We start from the raw sequence: 20,353 nt of genomic DNA on the forward strand, positions 1-20,353 counted from the left end.
ACATAATATGCATGCATATATGTATATGTAAATGTATGCATGCATTTATATTTGTATTTATGTAGATATGCAGATTATATATGTTTATATATGTATGTATATATATATACACATACATATATATAAATACATATGCATATATATGTGCATATGTGTGCATGTAGAGAGAGGTAGAGGTGTAGAGGTAGAGAGTAGTGTAGAGGTAGAGAGTAGAGGATGTGTAATAGAGAGTAGTAGAGAGTGAGTAGTAGAGAGTGAGTAGTAGAGAGAGTAGTAGAGAGTGAGTAATAGAAAGTGAGTAGTAGGGAGAGTAGTAAAGGGAGAGTAGTAAAGGGAGAGTAGTAAAGAGTGAGTAGTAAAGAGGGAGTAGTGGAGAGGGAGTAGTGGAGAGGGAGTAGTGGAGAGGGAGTAGTGGAGAGGGAGTAGTGGAGAGGGAGTAGTGGAGAGGGAGTAGTGGAGAGGGAGCAGTGGAGAGGGAACTAATCAATAACTAATATAAACACTCATGTAGTTAGTGACCAACTGATGGAGCATTTTATACAACAGCAGAGACAGTGCTGCACACTTTCACATAGTTTAGTTACTAATCCATGTATTAAGTGAGACACTTTTAATTACTCCCTTAAGCTAGTCAGACATCTACTAAATCCTCCAACCAGACAGTTATATATCCACTCAATCTTCAATACAGATTGGTGTATATATATAATACATATTTAAATTTCAAACGAAACCACATTCACTGGATGATGTCATCAGTGTCTTCATTTGAGATGTCATCAGTGATGTCATCAGTGATGTCACTAACCATGTCATGAATGATGCAATATGTGACATCATCAGCAGTGCATTGCGAGCGCGCAAGTTATAGTTAGAATAACGAACTATAACGGAGGAATTTCTATGGTTTTCTACGAGTGACATGGCCAGCTAACTAGAACACCCCTGAAACCTATTTTTTTTCTGTGAATGTCTAAGGTTTTTTAAATGCTTATTTCTAACTATAACGTCTCTGAAACCTATGGTTTTTTCAGTGAAATATATATATTCAAATAAACCGGTTTCTTGTGTAAGATAAAGAAACCACAGCACTGTGGATCTACATCGTGACCAAGGTGCTGTGGCTTCGCAACGCGTAGATGCTTCTTCTAAAATAATAATAATGAAAATTGATTAAACTGCACTGGAGTGCTGTGGTTTCTTTATCTTATACAAGAAACTGGAGTATAGGAATTATTTCACAGCGCGTGGCGGAGTGCTGCAATAAGAGCACTGCCGGCGATTTGGCAGCACGCTGTAGCCTGGAATGAAAAAAGAAAAGTGTGTATGTGTATGTATATATATATATAATTTCAAAAATATCTCTCTCCACTGACCAGGCAACCTCAAAGAGGGGATATTATAAATACTTGTTCAAGCAACAACATGCTTGGTTATTTTTTTGGTTATTCTAAGCTATCATCAGTCGATTAAAGATTTGATATTCAGGGTTGCCATCCCATTGTTGCCATGTCTTTCTGGATATGTTTAACCCAAAAATAGACTTGTGTTATCTCCTTTGTACATAGCTGTTTAACAGAATCCTAGAAAAATCAGTGGAAGAGCAGATGGTGGCAACTAAGGAGATTGTCATGGAGCCAACCCTGCGATCTTTAAATGAGGATCTGGTGAGACAGCCTTTTTTTTTTTTACCCTATATGATTGTGAAAATGTTTTTATTTGCACATGAGATGTATTGAAGATTATATTTTCCCAGTAAACTTCAGCAGGTCAAATCTAGGGGTGTATGTGAAACCCATGTGGTTTGCTGTAGTGAAATTGCTCTAAATTACACGCAATTGTGAAAAATGCATCTTGCAATTAAAAAGTTAGCCAAACAAAAAAATTACCAGCGAAAATGTAATGTTCAAGGCATGTGAGCTTTCGATCACATGCTGTGCATAGCCTGCCTACTAGTGTTGTGTCTGGATGTTTGCACTTTTTTTTTGTTCGAATAAGTCTTTTCCAGTCACGAGGTAGGGGGCTCCTCCTTTCGGTGATAGTGCACATGGGCATCGACTCCATTGTCAGATTGTTTTTTTCCGCCATCTGGTTTGGATGTGAATTGCTCTGCTCCGGTTCGGCACCGTTTCTCGGGTTCCATTCGACGCGCAATCCACTACCCTCGACTGTATTGAACACGACGAGAAACACTGCGACGCGTGCCGATTGTTTCGATTGAAAGAGACGCTCCGTGACCGTTGGGCTCGACGTCACGAAATGGAACAGCAAGGCGGCTCCCTTCTGGACAGCTTCGGAGAAGATTCCGATCAAAAACATGCTCAAGAAGCTGACTACAACATGGAATAAGAGGAGCAAGTTTTACCGGGTCAACGTACCGTGAGTACAGAAGCCCCCTTGCCCCAACAACCAAAACCTAAATAGGCTCCTGTCCTTCCTCTGCCTGCGGGCCACGGTTAGTAACGAGAAAAAGTTTCAGGCACCCCGCCGCCGGCCCAGCACTGAAACACAAAGAAAAGCATTCTGGCTTGGGATCGACTTGGCCCCAAGCGGCACCAAACCGAAATCCTCGGCGCCCATAACCAAGCATGTCCATCCTCCATCTTGGTCCAAGCCTAAATCTTTGGTGCCGAAGAGTTTGGAGCCGAAACATTTGATGCCAAAAACTACAACTAAAGTAACAAGCATTGGCATTGCCAATAGGTCTTGCCTTTGGAACCTCATAAGTTTATATCCAGATCTATTGTCTTTGTTGATGTCTTCAAGCTATGCTGTAGAGCATTGTGGCTGCTGTGCAGCATGTTGAAAAGTTATAATAAAGAAGTGTTGGAAGCATTTTTGTTACCTCATATATAACCAAGAAGACATTATACACAACTGAATGACCCTATTAAAAAAAGAATTAACATAAAAAATGCTGTATCCAGTTTTTGTGGTCTTGCAACACTGGCAACTTCTCCCCACCTGTTCTAATGCGCGTTTGTTATGGCTTTTTTTGTTTGTGCTGGGGGAGCTGGCAAATGGTACCTGAATTACAAGATGAGCAGCATGTAAAATGTGAGAATGGGCACTCGAGGATCACAGTGCGGAGCAAGGTAAACGTCTGTGCTTGTATGGATTCTGTCATATGTTAGTCACAGGCGAGTGTGCCTGGTTCACGGAACACAAAAGGGCCAAACCGACTTCAGTGCGACATGCATAACACTAGCAGGTGCTCCATGTCACGAAGGGACCAGTGTGTTCTGGGAGTTGTAGTCCAAATGAACTCAACTGATCCAATTAACACACATGAAAATATTGACGTGCATAAAAATCCTATAAATTGTGCGTCATGCATGTGCTTGATGAAAAGGGGCCATCTGGTGGCCTTGTACAAAAAGCGCCGTGGCATCTCATTTTGCAAGGTGTGTGCATACGTTGCCTTTAAATGTAAAACAAACAAAAGGATGAGAGGCGTAGTAAATGTTCTGAAGAATGGGGCCATAATCCATGCAGCTTGTGTCTTGTTTAGCTCCGTCCACACCCCTTCCTTCCAGGACGCCGTGACCTACGGGGGCTCCATTGCTGGTAACAATCTCTCGTGTCTAGTCTGAGACCTGCTGTGAGGTAGCCTGCAGCGAGGCTATAAATGTCGCCGAGGTCACCTCGTGCACGTTCATTCACCCTATATATCCACAGAATGCAGTTAATGCGCCTACACGTGCGCGCGCGAGCCTTTAGTCTGCGACGCCTCTGCTGGCGCTGACAGTACAATGCAGCCGGCAGACCCAGCCAAGCTCTGCCGAGATTTCTTTGAGACGACGCTTTTCCTATTGATGCAGAGAGGGTATTTTATTTAAAGCTGTGAGCTACAGGCCCCAGAGGGGCTCATGAACGCATGTGTTGGATAACAGACCAGCTACAGGAGAAACGCCGTTAGATTTATTAATTGCTGCTAAGGAAGCACGGCAGAGTAAATGAAATGCCAACCATGAGTACACGTTATCTTGGGTGTTATGGTGAATGACAGTACGACGCGCGTGCGCTTGTGGTTTACCTTCATTACTTCCGTAGACCCACTCGGGCAGTGGACCTTCCAAGAAAAAACAGCACCGACGCGGTTATAACCCCAAATTTAAACATGCGCTGAAGACCAGCACGGCCCCATCTACAACGTTTACCTTGCGGGAGCGAGCAACGGCAGGCGCGATATTTGCTAACAGATGGTGCCTCTGCTTGCTCCCGCAAATGCCATACATGCACGAGTACCAATAGGAAACAGTGCAAAACATGCCCGAGTTTAAACAAAAGCCTGGAGCAATTCCAAAAGGTCACTCCAAAACAGCGCTTGCGTGCTGCATAGGCAAGACCTAAAAATGACAAAAGAGCTTTGGCCGCTGTTCTACCTCCGAAACAAAAAGAACTGGTTATCAAACCAGATACTGGACATAATCATGCCAAATTACCTGAAAAAAGGAAATTGGCAGATCAGGATGAGCGTCATATACCTCTAAAGAAAAGGAATATGGGTACAAACCCATCACCACCTGATATGCCACCTCCTTCACCCACTAATCCTCCCACTAATTCACCACTATCACCTGACCCATAGGATGAGGGGGATGGGGATGACAACAGGCAACAAGATGCTGATCCATGGGAGGATTATAATACTGATCTTCATACAGACACTGACCCTGATTTGTATCCATCTAGGCCATCACTTCCTGATGACAATATTGGTTATATTGAGCTTCTTAATAGGGCTGCTTACTATCCTTGAGTGGAATTACATAAAGAAACTTTAGAGGAGGACTTTTTATTTGAGACATTAAGCTCCACTCAAAAACCACGCACACTTTACCAATGCTTAAAGGGATGCTTAAGCATGCAGATGAGGTTTTCACAGACCCGGCCAGGGCAAAAATAATCACACCCAGGGTTGATAAAAAATATAAACCAGCACCTACGGACACTGCTTATATTGAAGGTCAACTGTCCTTAGACTCTTTGGTGGTCTTTAATGCTCGTAAAAGAGGAAATTCACAAACAGGTGAGGCCCCTCCTCCTGATAAAGAGTCTAAGTTAATTGATGCCTCTGGTAAAAGGGTAGCTTCTCAAGCACCTAACCACTGGCGCATTGCCAATGCTCAGGCTTTGCTAGCCAGATATGATAGAGCTCATTATGATGAGTTGGAAAAACGTATCCAATATCTGCCTGATGAGCATAAAGCTAAGTCACATCATCTCATACAAGATGGAAAACACATTACCAATACCTCCATGAAATGTGCATTAGATGCAGCCGACACAGCAGCACGTGCAGTAAACACAAGTGTGTTGCTATCCAGACACGCATGGTTAAGAATATCAGGTTGCAAACCTGAGGTACAGGACTCTATTCTTAATCAACCTTTTAACAAGGAGCACCTATTTGGCCTAGCAGTTGACACCTCACTGGAGAAAATGAAAAAGGACACTGAGGTCGCAAAGTCCATGGGGGCTTTACAATTACCTGCAAATTGAGGTTCCTTTCGACGCTCCTTTTACAGAGGTGGTTCCAAGATTACCACAGAAAATCCCTCCTACTCTTACAAGGGCAACAACCATTCGCCCTCATCAAGAGGATATTTTAGAGGAGGTTTTAGAGGAACAATGGTAAGGGAAGTGGCAGAGGAAACTCAACACGCACTTCCCCCGCTAATAACAAACAGTGACTTGCTTCCACTACCCTTCGATCATTCTACTCCTGTCTGGGGAAGTCTCTCTCATTTTCTCCCTGTCTGGAACACCATCACCTCAGACAAATGGGTTCTACAAATGATCCAATGTGGGTACTGCCTGGAACTTAGACACTCCCCCAAACATTCTTCCAAGATCACATGCAATGTCACAGGAACATCTCGCCCTTCTACAAAAAGAGGTTCAATCCCTGTTAAAAAAAAAAAAAAAAGGAGCAATAGAGCCAGTCCCATTAGAACGAGGAACCAGAGTATACTCCCTCTACTGCTTAATTCCCAAGAAGGACGGGTCTCTCAGGCCTATACTGGACGTCAGAGACGTTTGCACTTTGTTTTTGTTTGAAGAAGTCTTTTCCAGTCACAAGGTGAACATCCCCTTGTAGGTTGCAATAGCTGCTTACCTACAAAAACAGACAACATCTGTCTCTTTTTAGAGTGCCTGTCATCAAAGCATTCATGGAAGGGCTTAAAAGAATCATTCCTCCAAGACTTCCACCTGCTCCAGTGTGAAATCTGAATATTGTCCTCACAAGGCTAATGGGTCCACCCTTTGAGCCATTGCATAAATGTGAAATACAATTTCTTACTTGAAAGGTAGCTTTCCTGATAGCTATCACATCTCTGAGGAGAGCGGGTGAGATCCAGGCACTAACCATAGAAGAACCATTCTCACAAATACATCACAACAAAGCGGTTCTTCGGACCAATCCTACATTTTTCCAAAGATGATTTCTGCCTTTCACATCAACCAATCTGTTGAGTTGCCTGTGTTCTTTCCTCAACCAGATTCTGTGGCAGAATGTGATTTACACACGATGTGAAAAAATTTCTTTACTATATAGAAAGGACAAAACCTTTTCGCAAAACAACTATTTGTTTCTTTTGTTCCACCACATAAAGGCAACCCAATATCAAAGTCAGTCATTGCTAGTTGGATAGTCAAATGCATTCAGATATGCTATAAAAAAGCAAAAAGAACTTTAACAATTCCCCCTAGAGCTCACTCCACTCGCAAACTAGGGGCTTAAATGGCATTTCTAGGAAACATACCCATAGATGATATCTGCAAAGCTGCAACATGGTCTACACCTCACACTTTCACAAAACACTATTGTGTAGATGTGTTAGCTAAACAACAAGCTAGTGTGGGCCAAGCAGTTTTACTTGCACTATTTCAATCCACTGAAACAGCTACAGGTCAGCCACCGCTTTGGGAGATAACTGCTGTTTAGTCTAGGCACAGCATGTGATCTACAGCTCCCATGCCTCGAACGTAGAATGCTACTTACCCAGTATGCATCTGTTCTTGGCATGTAGAGCTGTACAGTCATCATATGCGCCCACTCGCCTCCCTGGGTACCTACACCTGTTGCAGTTACATTTTACTTGGATACATACATACATGGACATCTCTTACTACTCTTACTAAATCCATTATCAGCCTCTGCGGCAAACATTCTAAGGATGGAGTCAATGCCCATACGCACTATCAGTGCGTATGGGCGTATGGGTAAAGGAGGAGTCGCATACCTTGTGACTGGAAAAGACTTCTTCAAACAAAAAGAGTGCAAACGTCCGACCCAACACTAGGGGCATAAATCACACAGAGAGACATATCACTAGCATAAACCATGATATGCAAAACAACCTCGTACATAAAAACCACATTTAGAGGTATAACACAGGGTGCGTAAAACATACTACATGAATTACATTTCCTAGCACCAAAATCACATTAGCACAGGGTCTCCTAAAAAGACCATTGTAGAGGCATACATTACATTAGGGCCTGGAGCCCTACAAACCTCCCCGTCCCCCTGGCCAACTCACCATCTAAAAAGCGGGGGGCTCAAATGCGCTGTGTCCCAAAAGTCAGGGCACGATGCCAAGGCAGCAGAAGTCAAGGGTGCGCACTTTGCGCAGACCTAAACGTTGCAGCTGCCCACTACTTGCTGGGCAGCTGTGAAGTAATTAGAGGCCTGGGCCCCACTGGGCCCATCTGTCCCCTTCAGGAACTCTGCAAACAAAAACTGCGCCAAAATGTTGCAGCTGCCCACGCTGGGGCGGCGCAGCTGTAAATCTATAATGGGCCCTGGCACAACTGTGCCCTATGGGCCTCGCTGGGGCTCTCCAGCAACTATGTCCCCATCGTTGCAGCTGCCCTATGCGACCGGGGCAGCTGGAGTAAACAAACTGAAGGGGCCCTGGCACATCTGTGCCCTCGGGGCCCCACTAGGCGTTTTCAATAAAATTGGCCCCCACGTTGGAGCACACGGACTCTCCTCAACAAGTATGCCCTAAAAATAACTTGCCCCCAGGCGTTACAGTGGCCCGCTACGGCGGCACCACTGGAAAATCTGGCGCGCACTGGCTCACGTTGGAGTGGCCCACTGCAAGACGGGGCCGCTCAGAATATGGAAATGGCACTGTGCCTCGAAGGGCACCAACAACATGGAGCCCCCACTCACCGGGACTCCGCAACAGGACTCCGGTCTTCTCTGTGGCTTCGGTATCCCGCGACGCTCCCGGGTGCTCTGCTCTTCGCCCGGTCTGTCTCCTGGGACAGGGGCTTTAACTTTAAGCACACGCAGGCGGGGCAGGCTCCCGGCTCTTCCGATTGCTGTCACCGGGGCTGTAGACAGCACGACCGCACTCTGCAGTGCCCCCGAAGGTGGGGTAAGTTCCCGCCGAGCTTTGGCCACCATTTTGCACACCGGGGATCCCACCAGATCACGGGAGTCCCGCACCAACACTAGATGGCAGGCTATGCACAGCATGTGACTCTACAGCTCTACCTGCCAAGAACAGATGCATACTGGATAAGTAGTATTCTTCTTTTGGTGTATTTCTGGTTACTCTCATTTAAATCACTGCTGCTTGCTCGAATTTGTAGTTTTGGACTAAATAATTACTTGTCAGGTCAATTAAGAAATTCACATGAAATGCTGCTCGCGTTAAAAAATTACCAAAATGGTACAGTTTTCGTTTCCCCCCCGAATTTGCTCAATGGCATAATTGTTTAATCTCCGTCGTTTTACCTACATTTTTTCTACATATTTGCCAAAATTGTGCCAATTACTGACGCATAATTTTTTTAAAGTTCTTTTTAGTAAGTATAAAGCAAGTTGAACTTTGGTGACTGTGAGAAATAACCATATTGTTAAGCCACAGAGATTCAAAAGATTGTTTACAAAAGCATTAAAGTGGTCCAGCATTCCGCTCCGCCTACATCACAAGGTTAACACAGTGTCCAGAGCCTCCTGATTCCAAACCACACAGCTGAGGCCGACTGTAGGAGCACATAGATTCCTCCAATAAGCGTTCCACTGTACCCTAATCTTAGTCCATTTGTTTGGGCGCCCCCTGCTCTCATAGATCACCTGCTCTGCTTGCATACACCAGTCCATGTCCTATTTCCAGTCTCACAAAAGGGGTGACAGTTTGGCTCACCATATTTTGTTTTGCAACCATCAAGCCCAGTATCAGCCCTATGCCGGTCATTTGGGTAAGATCTGGAGTAGGTTTACCCTTAAATAGCTAAGAGATAGCCTCCGGGCTGCTTGTTTCTCCTGTCCATTCTATAAGCCAGTTTGACCGCAAGGAGGTGCACCCTGTGATTAACCACAGTGAGTTGTGCCGCCCAATAGTACTTCTTCACATCTGGGAGAGCTATCGTACCACCCCATCCCATAGGAGTGTCCGGGTCTCTGCATCCACGGCCTGTAGGAGTGGCGGATTAGATAAAGCGTATTTTAAAGTGTGTACAGAAACTGGAAAAAGCCATCATTTTGAAAAGGGCTGGTTTTCCTAGGCGGGATAGGGGCAAGGTACTCCGAAGTTTGATATACCCCCCGCAGTCGAGCAAGCAGGATCTCCATATTGTGAGCATGGAAGGCTCACAGATCCTGGTGACAAAAATCCCCAAGTAGCGATATCCCTCCGTAACCACCCTAACTGCATAGTCTTTGGGCAAAGTAGGAGCCTTCCCATGTAGGATGTAAATCAGTGATTTATTCCAATTGATAGAATATCCAGAGTACCAGTGAAATATCATGAATATATGCATAATCCTATGTAAGGTGGGAACAGGACTGGCGATATTGAGCAAAATGTAATTCGCGTAGAGGGTAACTATATCTACCCAGTCAGGGGTCCGTCTCAGTCCCCTGACCAGAAGGACCGCTAGTGGCTCCAGAACCAGAGCGACGATTAAAGGAGAAAGCTGTCAACCCTGCTGTGTATCACGTTGGAGCTCGAATTGTTGAGAGGTACCCCCATTTACCAATACTCGGGCTAGGGGTTCTGAATATAAAAGATGGATCCAGGAGAGCAAACTACTCCAGCACAATTGAAATATCTCACAGACTGGTAAAATTGGATTGAACGTCCCCCACTTGTCACATACTTTTGTAAGCTGCATCATGGTTTGTTTAAAAACGTTTTATACATCTTTACACGCTTATATTTATCTGTTTAGGTTATGAGTGAGTTAGAGTTCAGTATTGACTTTTTATTCTGTTGTTGATGATTACTTGTATAGCTGCAAATAACTGACATTTATTGTTTGGAAATTTAGAGCAGATAGGATTTAGAGCATCCTTGCACTTTCTCTCCATCAGTATAAGATACTACCAGTGAAGAATCAAGCATTGGCGTGATTCAAGATCTTTATTTGTTATATTAGAAGCATTTATATACTACTCCTATATAGTCTTGCAGCACTATCCCCGTAACTTTAATTCTTGGCTACTCTATAATGCCATGTGCTTTAAAACTTGTGTCCTAAAGAACAAGGTGTCTTTTTTGATAAGGATGGAAGGTAATGCTGACAGATAACATTGTCTCTGGCGCTCAAGACCATGTCAGTGTCTGGTTCCCCACAGCAAAGTGAATACCTGTATAGCAATTACCCTCCATGTCATGACCTTTCTTGCGTGATGCCTATTTGCCATATGTGAGATGCCTCAACACTTTAAAGACCATTAGTCGTGTGTGTTATGATTAATAGTTTCGGCTTCAGCTGCTAAGGACTCATCTCAGACACGCAGACCTTAATGTCCTCAAAAAGTACCCCTTTGCCAGATCTAGACTCGTCCCAAGTGCACCACTCGATTGTTGTGCAATGCTTATGGTTTTGAAAAAGAAAAAGATGCAGCTCCTCCTAATTAAAGGAATATTTTTAATTTAAAGGGAGCACACCTCTATTTGCTAGTCTGCCCTCTGGTGTTTCAAAGGTAGAAAAAATACTGGCTGCCTCCAGTCAGCAATGCATATTCCTTCCCAACTAATACAAAACTGCTCCCGAGTATAGAGCAGATATTTGAAATCGACTATCTTTTCCCTTTGTTAACTGCCTCCTTTGAAGGATGGGGGAATAAGCCTTGGAACCTAGAGAATAATTACTGCTGTTCGAGAGCAGGAGAGGAGGAGTTGGACAGCCCAGGATGGAGAGAGGACCACTGAGGGCAGAAAAACCAGCCCTAGGCTCAGTTGACCACAGATCCCATAGAGGTGTCAAGAGAGAATTGCAAAGTAACTTAGAGATTCTTGTAGCACAACTGACTAGAGTCACAGATACTCCATTGGCTAATGTCTGGTTGGAGACACTTATTCCTGCCTGCATTTGTCTTGATTGTCCTTGTCCCCAACCGACCCATACTTTTATGGTATCTGTCATACCCAGCCGAAGAAACTCTGGTGTTTTTACCATTCAGCCCTGCAGTTGGCCTCATATCCTTTTGGCTGCTGCTATTTTTGAAGGTACAGTAGAGCTGTGATTATCTGTCTGACTGGATATGTTGCAGAGGTGAAAATCATATCTATCTGACTAGTAGGGTCCCACTGTTTCTATCTGACTGCTAGGGTTGCAGTGTTTGAACACTTACTTATCTGACTGGTATGGTTCCAGTGTTTGAACTGGTAGTTGGGCTTTAACCTTAAAGACTAGTTGGGGTTTGGCACTGGTGAAGCTGATGAGTTCTTCCAGCTCTGTAGGTGCTCCCTCCATTGGAAAATTCTTGGCATTGATTAGCTGGCCCTTTGGGAGACATGGCTACCTAAAGCTGTGCATCCGCAGGGAATGTCACTCTGGGTGCCGACCAATTGTTGCATTGACCTTATTTAAAAAAACTGAGAGACGCCACTATACACTACTGACAGGAAAAATAGGAGGAGGTTCTTTGAACCCACCCAACACACTTTGGAAATATGGCGTGTGGTTACTGCCAGGCTGGGATGGAAGCGCGGTCTCTCACAGGCTACACCGTTGTGGACCACCCAGAAACTAGGAATGCTGTGCTATCAGCCCGGATTTGATAAATGGGACCTCATCGGGATATCAGCAGTGCGTGATCTGGTGAAAAGGGGAGCAATGCTCACCTTTGGTGAACTTCAGAAACAATACTGTCTGGCGCAGGGAGAAGTGTTTAGGTATTTACAGATCAGGCATGCGCTAAAGGCGGCGTTTCCATCTCTTAAAAATATACCAAAGTCATCTCCTCTGGAAGATCGTTTGCTAGACGGGCCCCTCACTTCAAAGGCAATATCTCTCATCTACAAGAAATTGAGTAATAACCTGCCAGACACTTTCCCGAGGCTCAGGGAGTGGTGGCAGGATGACATCGGTCGAAAGACGACGAGGACTGGCAGATGGCACTCATGTCCCCGCGAGAGGCGGCTATTGCACAGAGATTTCGGCTGATCCAGCTTAGGATACTCCACCGATCATACATATCAGGGATAGTCTTGGCGAGATTAGGGACTAGACCTGGCGACCGTTGTGTGAGGGGTTGTGGACAGCAGGCCACATTCTACCACACCCTGTGGATTTGCCCAAAGATATGTGCCCTTTGGGAGGGAGCCTCAGACCACATGAGTACGGCTTTGGGGAAGGAAGAAATATTGATGCCACAATTGGGACTGTTGAATGTGTGGGAGGCGACTGATCTCACGGAGGGTGAACAGCAATTCACGACACTGGGATACACGCTGGTGAAACGGGAGCTAGCTAGAGGCTGGGGGGGAGCGAACCCACCACTTGTCACCGTGTGGGCCAAAGAAATGGATAGATGTATGTTGGCAGAGACTGCGGTTTTTAAGGCTCGGGGGTGTCCCAAGAAGTGGGATAGGAAGTGGTCACACTGGAATAAATATCGAGAGGAGCCCTGCGTGTTGCCTACTGTTGAAATGGAGATGCATAGACCAGCAAGTATTGTAGGAAATGCTTAATGTGTAACCAAAAGTAATGTCTGCTTATTTTATATTGACCACCTTAAACATGTCGTCCAATCATGTTATGTATGGCTGTGATTGAAACCAATAAACAAAGTTTATAAATAAAAAATAAAAAAATAAAAAAACAACAAAAAAAACTGAGACCTTTATCTACTCAGTTGAACTGTGCCATAACTGAGCATAGGCTAGCAGTTTCCTTGTAGCGCCCTGAAATGAAAATGTAAGTTTTGTCACCTTAACATTCACTAGTCATTTTTGAATGAATTGGAACCATCTTATGAAAACTTAGCCACAGGGTATCAAACACACAGACTTGTCCAGTTTTCCCCAAAAGAGAGATCCCATTGAAACTTGCTAGATTGTATTCTTTTGACTAGCACCTCTGTAGTGCATAACGAGATGTAATAGCTAAAAAACATTTTAGAGTTGTTTCTCTGCTCCTTAATAGACTAGAACCTCCCGGTTTCCATTTACATACCTACTGTGTCATTTTGTGTCTGAGTTTCTAAACCCTGTAGACTCCTTGAAAAGGCCTCCCTGCTCAACTTTGATGTGTCTGAAAAATGACGTACCTGCAATAAAGTTTGTTAACCAATTGAAATGCACTCGTGTTGCTGGCCCTATGACTCCCATGGTAAATTACATACACACACAGAATGCTACTCAATGACCACAGTTTACTACGAGGCCCCTACAAAAGAACTCTCTGGGTGATCCACTTGTCCTTCCAGACAGATATAAACCATTAGCACACAATGTCCAATTGTGCCCTTTCGTCCTCATCATACATCCCCCTATACTACCTTCTTCTCTGCACCCTCAAGACTGTTTCACCGCAGCAGTCAAACCTACCTCAGTGTCCATCACTTTTACCTTATTTTCCACAGCTCTTGTATTGATATAAACAGGTCTTATGTGCGGTAAGATGCCTGCATTTTAGTATTAGTACAGAAATCGTTAGTCTTACCTGAAGCCATGTGCATATGCTGAACTCAACACAACACAAGTAGAGTGCATAGCCTGTGAACCTTCCACAGTATTAGCTGAATGTTGATGAAATTGTGCTTTCTTTCCTTAGTCCTGTCCATACATCTCCTCTTCATACCATCCCCTGTCAAGGATCCTTTCCTTGTTCTCCTGATTTCTTTTTTATTATTCTCTCCCTTATCCAGGAAGAAGCTGCCAGGGAATTCCAGGATAAACACAACCAAGAAACTGCAAAACTGAAGGGCATGGACCTCACTCAGTAAGATCATATTTAAGTTCTTGACCCCTTTTAAATAGTTAATTGTGAATTTTTATATTGGATACGTTAACATTGGTCTTCCACACAAAAACTATTGAGACGTTTTTAAAGCAACATGGTGTCCATTGAGGGTTACACCCATTACTGAAAAACTTGTTGAAAAGTGTGGAATACGACACACTCGCTGTAAGACATTTCTTATCATGCTCTTTATATGCAGCAGATGTATAACTGCTCCTTCTACTACTGACTTTCTAAATGTATTTAGTCACTTAGTGTTTATCTGATTTGTAGAAACACTGATGTGCAGTAGAAATAATCAACCAGTTCTAACTTTAATAGAATATTGTGAAAATAAACAGACGGCAGATGTGGTTTGCACCTAAATTCCTAAAGGGCAGAATTCCATCCTTCCAAGAAAAGATGACCAGCATGTTAAATGGAACTCTGTTTATTACAAAAGATTCAAGGGAAACGAAAAACACTAGAAGCACCCTAGCCACAGACTGAAGAAAGAATAGAACAGTAAATATAAGAGACCAAAATGGCAAGGATTGCCTAAGCCGGGTAAATGCCAGTAAACCTTGCAAGTATATGCATTTCTGCCTCATATAGTGAGAAGAAAAGAGAAAGAATCTGGTGAAGCCTAATATGGAACAGCCAAGTCCGGCATATTCCCTGAAAATTTGTTAGAGAAGAGATCAGATACAACGGAGCTTGCGATGCTCTTTTACAAACATCTCAAGAAATAGAAGTGTAAAGATTATCAGTGCCACAGGTGACAAAATAGGGTGCTGCCACCACACTCCAGCGTGTATGAATGTATAATTCACAAATATAAAGGCCTACCTTCTTCCAGTTCAATATCTGATGAACTACCACAATACACTTTTCTACGGAAAGGAAGATCTTTCTGGTTTATCCCAATGTGCCTGGGCAAGAAGGGCACAGAAAATAGTTGTATATTGTGCCTTCTGATATTTGAAACTCCTCAAGAAAAGAGTGTCCTACACAAATCACACTACAACTAGTTGAGAGGCAATCATTATCCTACAGTGAGTAATGGGTGTTTTGCATAAATGAGAGCAAGTAGTAACTGGTTTAAGCTGCCTGTTTGCAGGCGAGGTCTTTAGATGGAGAGAGGTTGGGATGCTCTTTGCTCATCAGTTCTTTGGAATTGTTCATGACAGTTCAAGGTGTAGGTAGAGGTTAACTGATACACTGCTAACCAGTACCGAGCATCGGCAGAGCCTATAGGTCCGGCTGTAATGGGGAAACTCAAGCAGTGTTCTCACATTAGTGTGAAACAAGTGGGAGGGAGCTAGCAAGAGCAGAGAGAGGGAGATAGTTTTAAAGTAGTCCCTGATGTATTTCAGTGCAAACACTCGAGAGGAGGGGAAAGAAGGCAGTCGGTCAATGCCATTGATGAATACTCCACTGTTTCATGAAGTCTCAAGCCAATGACTGAGAGAGGCGGGGCGAAGAAGGCCAATAGCTGAAAGGGGTAGACCACAGCACTTATAAAGTCATTTGTAGTGCACTGACTTGACAATCAGTACAGTCCTCAAAGCACTACTGCTTTGTCTCAGAATAATAGACTCTGGCCATATTGACAGATTTCTTGCCGCCCTCTCACCTCCGCCCTTGAGGAAGTGTTGGTTTTTTCCCTTTGATTTTTTTTGTTGTCTTCGTCTCTTTCTCACTGCGTCCTAAGCGTCTGTGGGTGTGTGAAAATCTGTTGCATTACTACACTAGAACATGTGGCTTCTTCTATCAATACCTTATATCCTTTATGTGATACTTTATTTTCAGTGAACCTCTAAGATGCCCCTAGTTGTTGTGCAGCATCATGTCGCACTAGTGACGAACAAGTGGATATTTAGGGTATCATCTGGGAAGGGGTTCTCATAAGGCCTCTGCGCAAGCTCTCCATAGCAATGTTGCAGAAAGTAAGTTGTTCCATGGTTTCTCTAGGGTTGTCTTGTGCACCTCAACCCCTGATTTGGTCACAATTTGCAGTTTTGCACTAGTGTTACATAAGTGCCTATGCATACGAAGGCTCGGTGAAAACGTACATATATTCATTATTGTCTGGTGTGAGACATCGGGACCGCATTTCTTTAATCAGTGATTTGGGATTCCCCTCAGTTGAGAAAGGCAACAAGGTGTTGTTCTCTCTTGGTAGAATAAGGATAACAATTATTTATTTTTCATTAGCTCTTCAGAGTGCAATAAGGTATTGTCACAATGGCTGCAGCAAAGTACTCCGAAAATACATATGGTTTGTATTGGTCCATTCTGCTAAATATTGAAAAAGGCTCTTTCGCAAGAGAAATCGAAGTTCGTATTATAGGCAAGAGGTAGAGGCAGGTCAAAAACAACTGACTTTGAGAGGAATATCTAGGTTAGTAGTAGAGGCGAAATGTAGAGATTCTGATGGACTGGCCTCATTAGCTGTTAATACTCGCATGGAACCATCCACTTAAGTATCAAAGGTTCCTATTTGAGGCTTACTTTGTTTGTGCGAGGAAACCACACTGGCATTGCTCAGCAAGCCAAAGCAGAGTTCAGTGAGTACCTCACGATGAAAAATATACTCTTTGGGGTTTATTTTTCTTTCTTTTATTCAGTGAATTACAAGAGACAGGTCAATCGTATGTTGGATAAAAAATGTTATGATAAAGACCACAGTTATTGACTGCCAAAGAATAAAGAAACAATACAAAGAGCTGAGAGCCAAGAGCATGTCAGTAATAACACCTGCTTTTTGGGCAAATCATTTGTGAAGTTTAGGAGGAAAGTTTCGAAGGAAAGAAACAGCTTTTGGTTTAAAATGTGTGGGCATTACATTAAATATCATTCTATTCGGAGCATAATTTGAATACCTGTAACCTTGGTACGCCATTGAGAGTGGATGCACTGAGTGTTAATTTTCAGTAGGTTTGGTATCCTTTCCCTTTTAGCAGCACATTGTTTTTCACTTTCAATCTTAATTGTGCAGTATTAACCGTTCATATTGAAAGCTACTTTTTTCCACAAGAGATTAATATAACTCTTGGATGCACTGACACACCAGTAGTGTGTGGTTTTTGTGTTACTGTTAGACACACAGCAAGTGGAGCATGAGCAGCAACAATGCAGCTACCCTCACACAGTAAAGAAGTGAAACATGGGTAACAGCAGTGTAAGCCAATCAGAAACATTGGTGTGTATGCGTATATACATCACCCACATCACAACGTGTATGGGTTGCGTGCATGCCTCCATAACACAAAGCCAACGTGTATAGTGTAAGCAATGGCAGTGTGACCTTTCACTCAGCCATGTGTAGTAGCAGAGCACACTTCCCTTATACACAAAGCAGCGGTATGTAATTTACAGCCGACTCACTGCCAGTACCTTGGTTAGTGACAGTGCAAACATCCCTCACACATAAGCAGTACAAACATCACACACACACCTACACCCCGTGCAATGTGTACATCTGGAGATCAGACTTCCCTCACATAAAGTACTACATTACCACCTGCAAGAACAATGTAGACATCCTCACACCCACACCATAGGTATAGTGCATGTAGTAGCAGTGTGCTAGCCCTCAAACCCCTGACCGCCTCCACCCCCTGCACGTGGAAGGTAGGCACTTGTCACACATATGTCGTGGGCTGTAGAGTTTTACCCTCCCTTTCATGCAACCACATTGGTTTTGGCAGCGCAAGGTGCATGCTTCCCTCACCCAGCACAGCCACCAGCAGTACCAGTTTTCCTTATTCAGCTGTAGCACTGGCATTAGCCGTCTCGTCTATAAGGAATGTTGCTGTTTCAAGGTGGCGATTGCTTGAGTGTGAGTGCTGCAGGTTGCTCTCTTGGAATGTAGAGGAAAACTCCCTGCTCTTCCACTCAGTATTTATCTTTCTGTTTTTAGGTATATGATCCGAGGCGAGGATGAGGAGTGGAATGATGTGCTGAAGAAAGCTGGTCAGAATACATCTATTATCAGCGTAAAAAGGTAAAAAAGAAAAACCTTGGCAAAGCCAATTAGCCTCGCCTTTGTAACTTAATGATTTTGTCAACATTTTTTAGCCATGCTACACAGCATCCATGTTGAGTGTGAAGGGACCTCAAAGCAACAGAAGTAGGGAGAGTGCTTGCGGGGACTTGAAAGCAACATGGGGCTTGGGGTAAAGCAACTCAGTGGGCACGGGTGGAGGAAGCAGTGGGCAGAAGTACATGGGTGAATGCGAGATGGAGGAGAGCAGGGAGAATGATTCGGGCAACAGAGCAACAGGGTGAGCGATACATACAAGGGAGACTGCTTAAAAACAGGCACCCTCTAATGGAGTACTTCAAACTTGAGGAAAAAATAGTGCTTGGAAAGCAAGCAATGATGCTAGCCGATCAAAGAGATTGTAAAGAGGCAATGTTCCATGGTAGGCACAAACACATGATTGACAGGCTGAGACATAAATGAGAAGCTGACAAATAATAGTGATAAGGAAAGCCAACCAATGGTAAGTAATGGGCGGCCTTCAAGTCCCTCTGTTTTTGGTAAGTCACAATATGCCTTGCAACAGACTGCCATGCGTGCTCTCTAGTAGGGGCGACGAAAAAGAACAAAACAAAAATAAACAGTTTGTGCTCACAAGCTTGAAGGTCACACTGTAGCAATGTTTCCAGAGTCTCAGTGCCTTTTTCAGATATCTACTTGTAGTTTGCAGTTTCAGATTCAAGTAGGGCCTTCTCAGACCTTCTGCTAAATAGACTACTGTTTACAGAAATAAATGATACCAAAAAATGACGTCCCAGCGTAGGTATTGTCATATGTTTTAGTATGTTCATGGGTGCCATCTTGTATCAGGGGACATTACTATGGAGCGTTTCTGGTTGCAGGTGTGTGGTCTTTGTTTCCCATAATTCATGGCTCATAATGTATAAGAATGATGCTGTTGATCACAAGATAAGAAGTAGAGAATAGCTTTTTATATGCGTGATATGTACTATTTGCCAGAAACAGCCGTTTGTGGAAGGTCATTTGTGTATTACCATACTTATCTTTAATGGCACACATCTTGTTCTCTTCAGCGACAAAAAAAGAAAATTTGAAAAATTTGAAAAAGACGGATCCAAGCAACAGAAGAAGTTCAAAAAGAATAAAGATAAGAAACAGAAACATGGAAAGTGATTGTTGAAGTCAACGGACTTGAGTAACAAAGTAGGAACTTGTGTATAAGGACTATTTTTTACGCTGCCAGAGGGATATTTTTCTGCCTTGTACAGATAAAGGAAAGGAATACAGGTGATTTTATTTTACAGATGTTGAGATGGGATGAGTTCTATCGATTTAACTGTGTTGAAGAACCCTAGAGCGTGACGTGCCTGAATTAACATCTCACGGAACTTGACTTTCTACTAGCTTCAACCTCAAAGTATAAAATATTTTATGTCGCAATCTGGACTGCTGTTAATTATTTTGCCATATTTAATCTACGCTTAGGGATCCATGTTTTTTTTTTTTTTTTTTTAACACTGTACATATGTATGGAAAAGATGACTAACTTAGGAAATTGCTTCTCCCCCTCAGAAGTTCAGCACACATGCCCTATTTAAACAGGTACAAAACAGGCATACATCAAGGCTGTACAAATGATCGCAATGTTTTGTAAGCTGAAGTACGTCAAGACTGTTGAAAGGTTCTTCCCACTCGTGGTAACTCAACCAGTAAGGGGTTCTTCTAGTGGGAATACCAGACATTGATACTTTAGCTTGCATGACAGCAATGGCCTATGGCTTTGCTTGAGGGGGTTTCCATTCACAGGGCTCGCTGTTAGTTGGCTGGGACTGCACCCACAACACATTTTCCCAAGTGCCCATCTGTTCTCTGATTCTGGGTGGGCGAGGAGGACCTGGAACTCAGAGCTCCTGTAGATTGGCTACACCTCTCCTATTCAACTGCCATTGAGATGTACCTTCTCTCCCAACCTGAACACCTTAGCTCTGCATGCATCGTGACTGAAGGGCATGTCTGAGGCACACGCTTGAAGGCTCAACGCTCTGATGATATGGCTGACCAAGTTCATAGGCATTCTGCTACTAAATCAGTCTACACCTTCAGTTTCAAAGGGCTTTTCTCTTGGTGTTCCAGCGGAAGACCTTA

At 43.6% G+C, this 20,353-nt stretch overlaps 1 protein-coding gene across 1 annotated transcript in view; it reads left to right on the forward strand.

Moving 5' to 3' along the window:
• NAT10 (N-acetyltransferase 10) overlaps window positions 1–19,648 on the forward strand; it is a 231,230-nt gene extending 211,582 nt beyond the window's left edge. The window contains exons 26-29 of the mRNA XM_085643531.1: window positions 1,569–1,667; window positions 14,126–14,199; window positions 18,125–18,208; window positions 19,282–19,648. Coding sequence (XP_085499657.1) covers window positions 1,569–1,667; window positions 14,126–14,199; window positions 18,125–18,208; window positions 19,282–19,381 — 357 coding nt within the window. The 3' untranslated portion in view covers window positions 19,382–19,648. The remainder of the gene's footprint in view (window positions 1–1,568; window positions 1,668–14,125; window positions 14,200–18,124; window positions 18,209–19,281) is intronic.
• The last annotated feature ends 705 nt before the right edge of the window (window positions 19,649–20,353 follow it).

This window comes from Triturus cristatus, chromosome 3_1 (genome assembly GCF_964204655.1).
Source record: "Triturus cristatus chromosome 3_1, aTriCri1.1, whole genome shotgun sequence".
Lineage (NCBI taxonomy): Eukaryota > Metazoa > Chordata > Amphibia > Caudata > Salamandridae > Triturus > Triturus cristatus.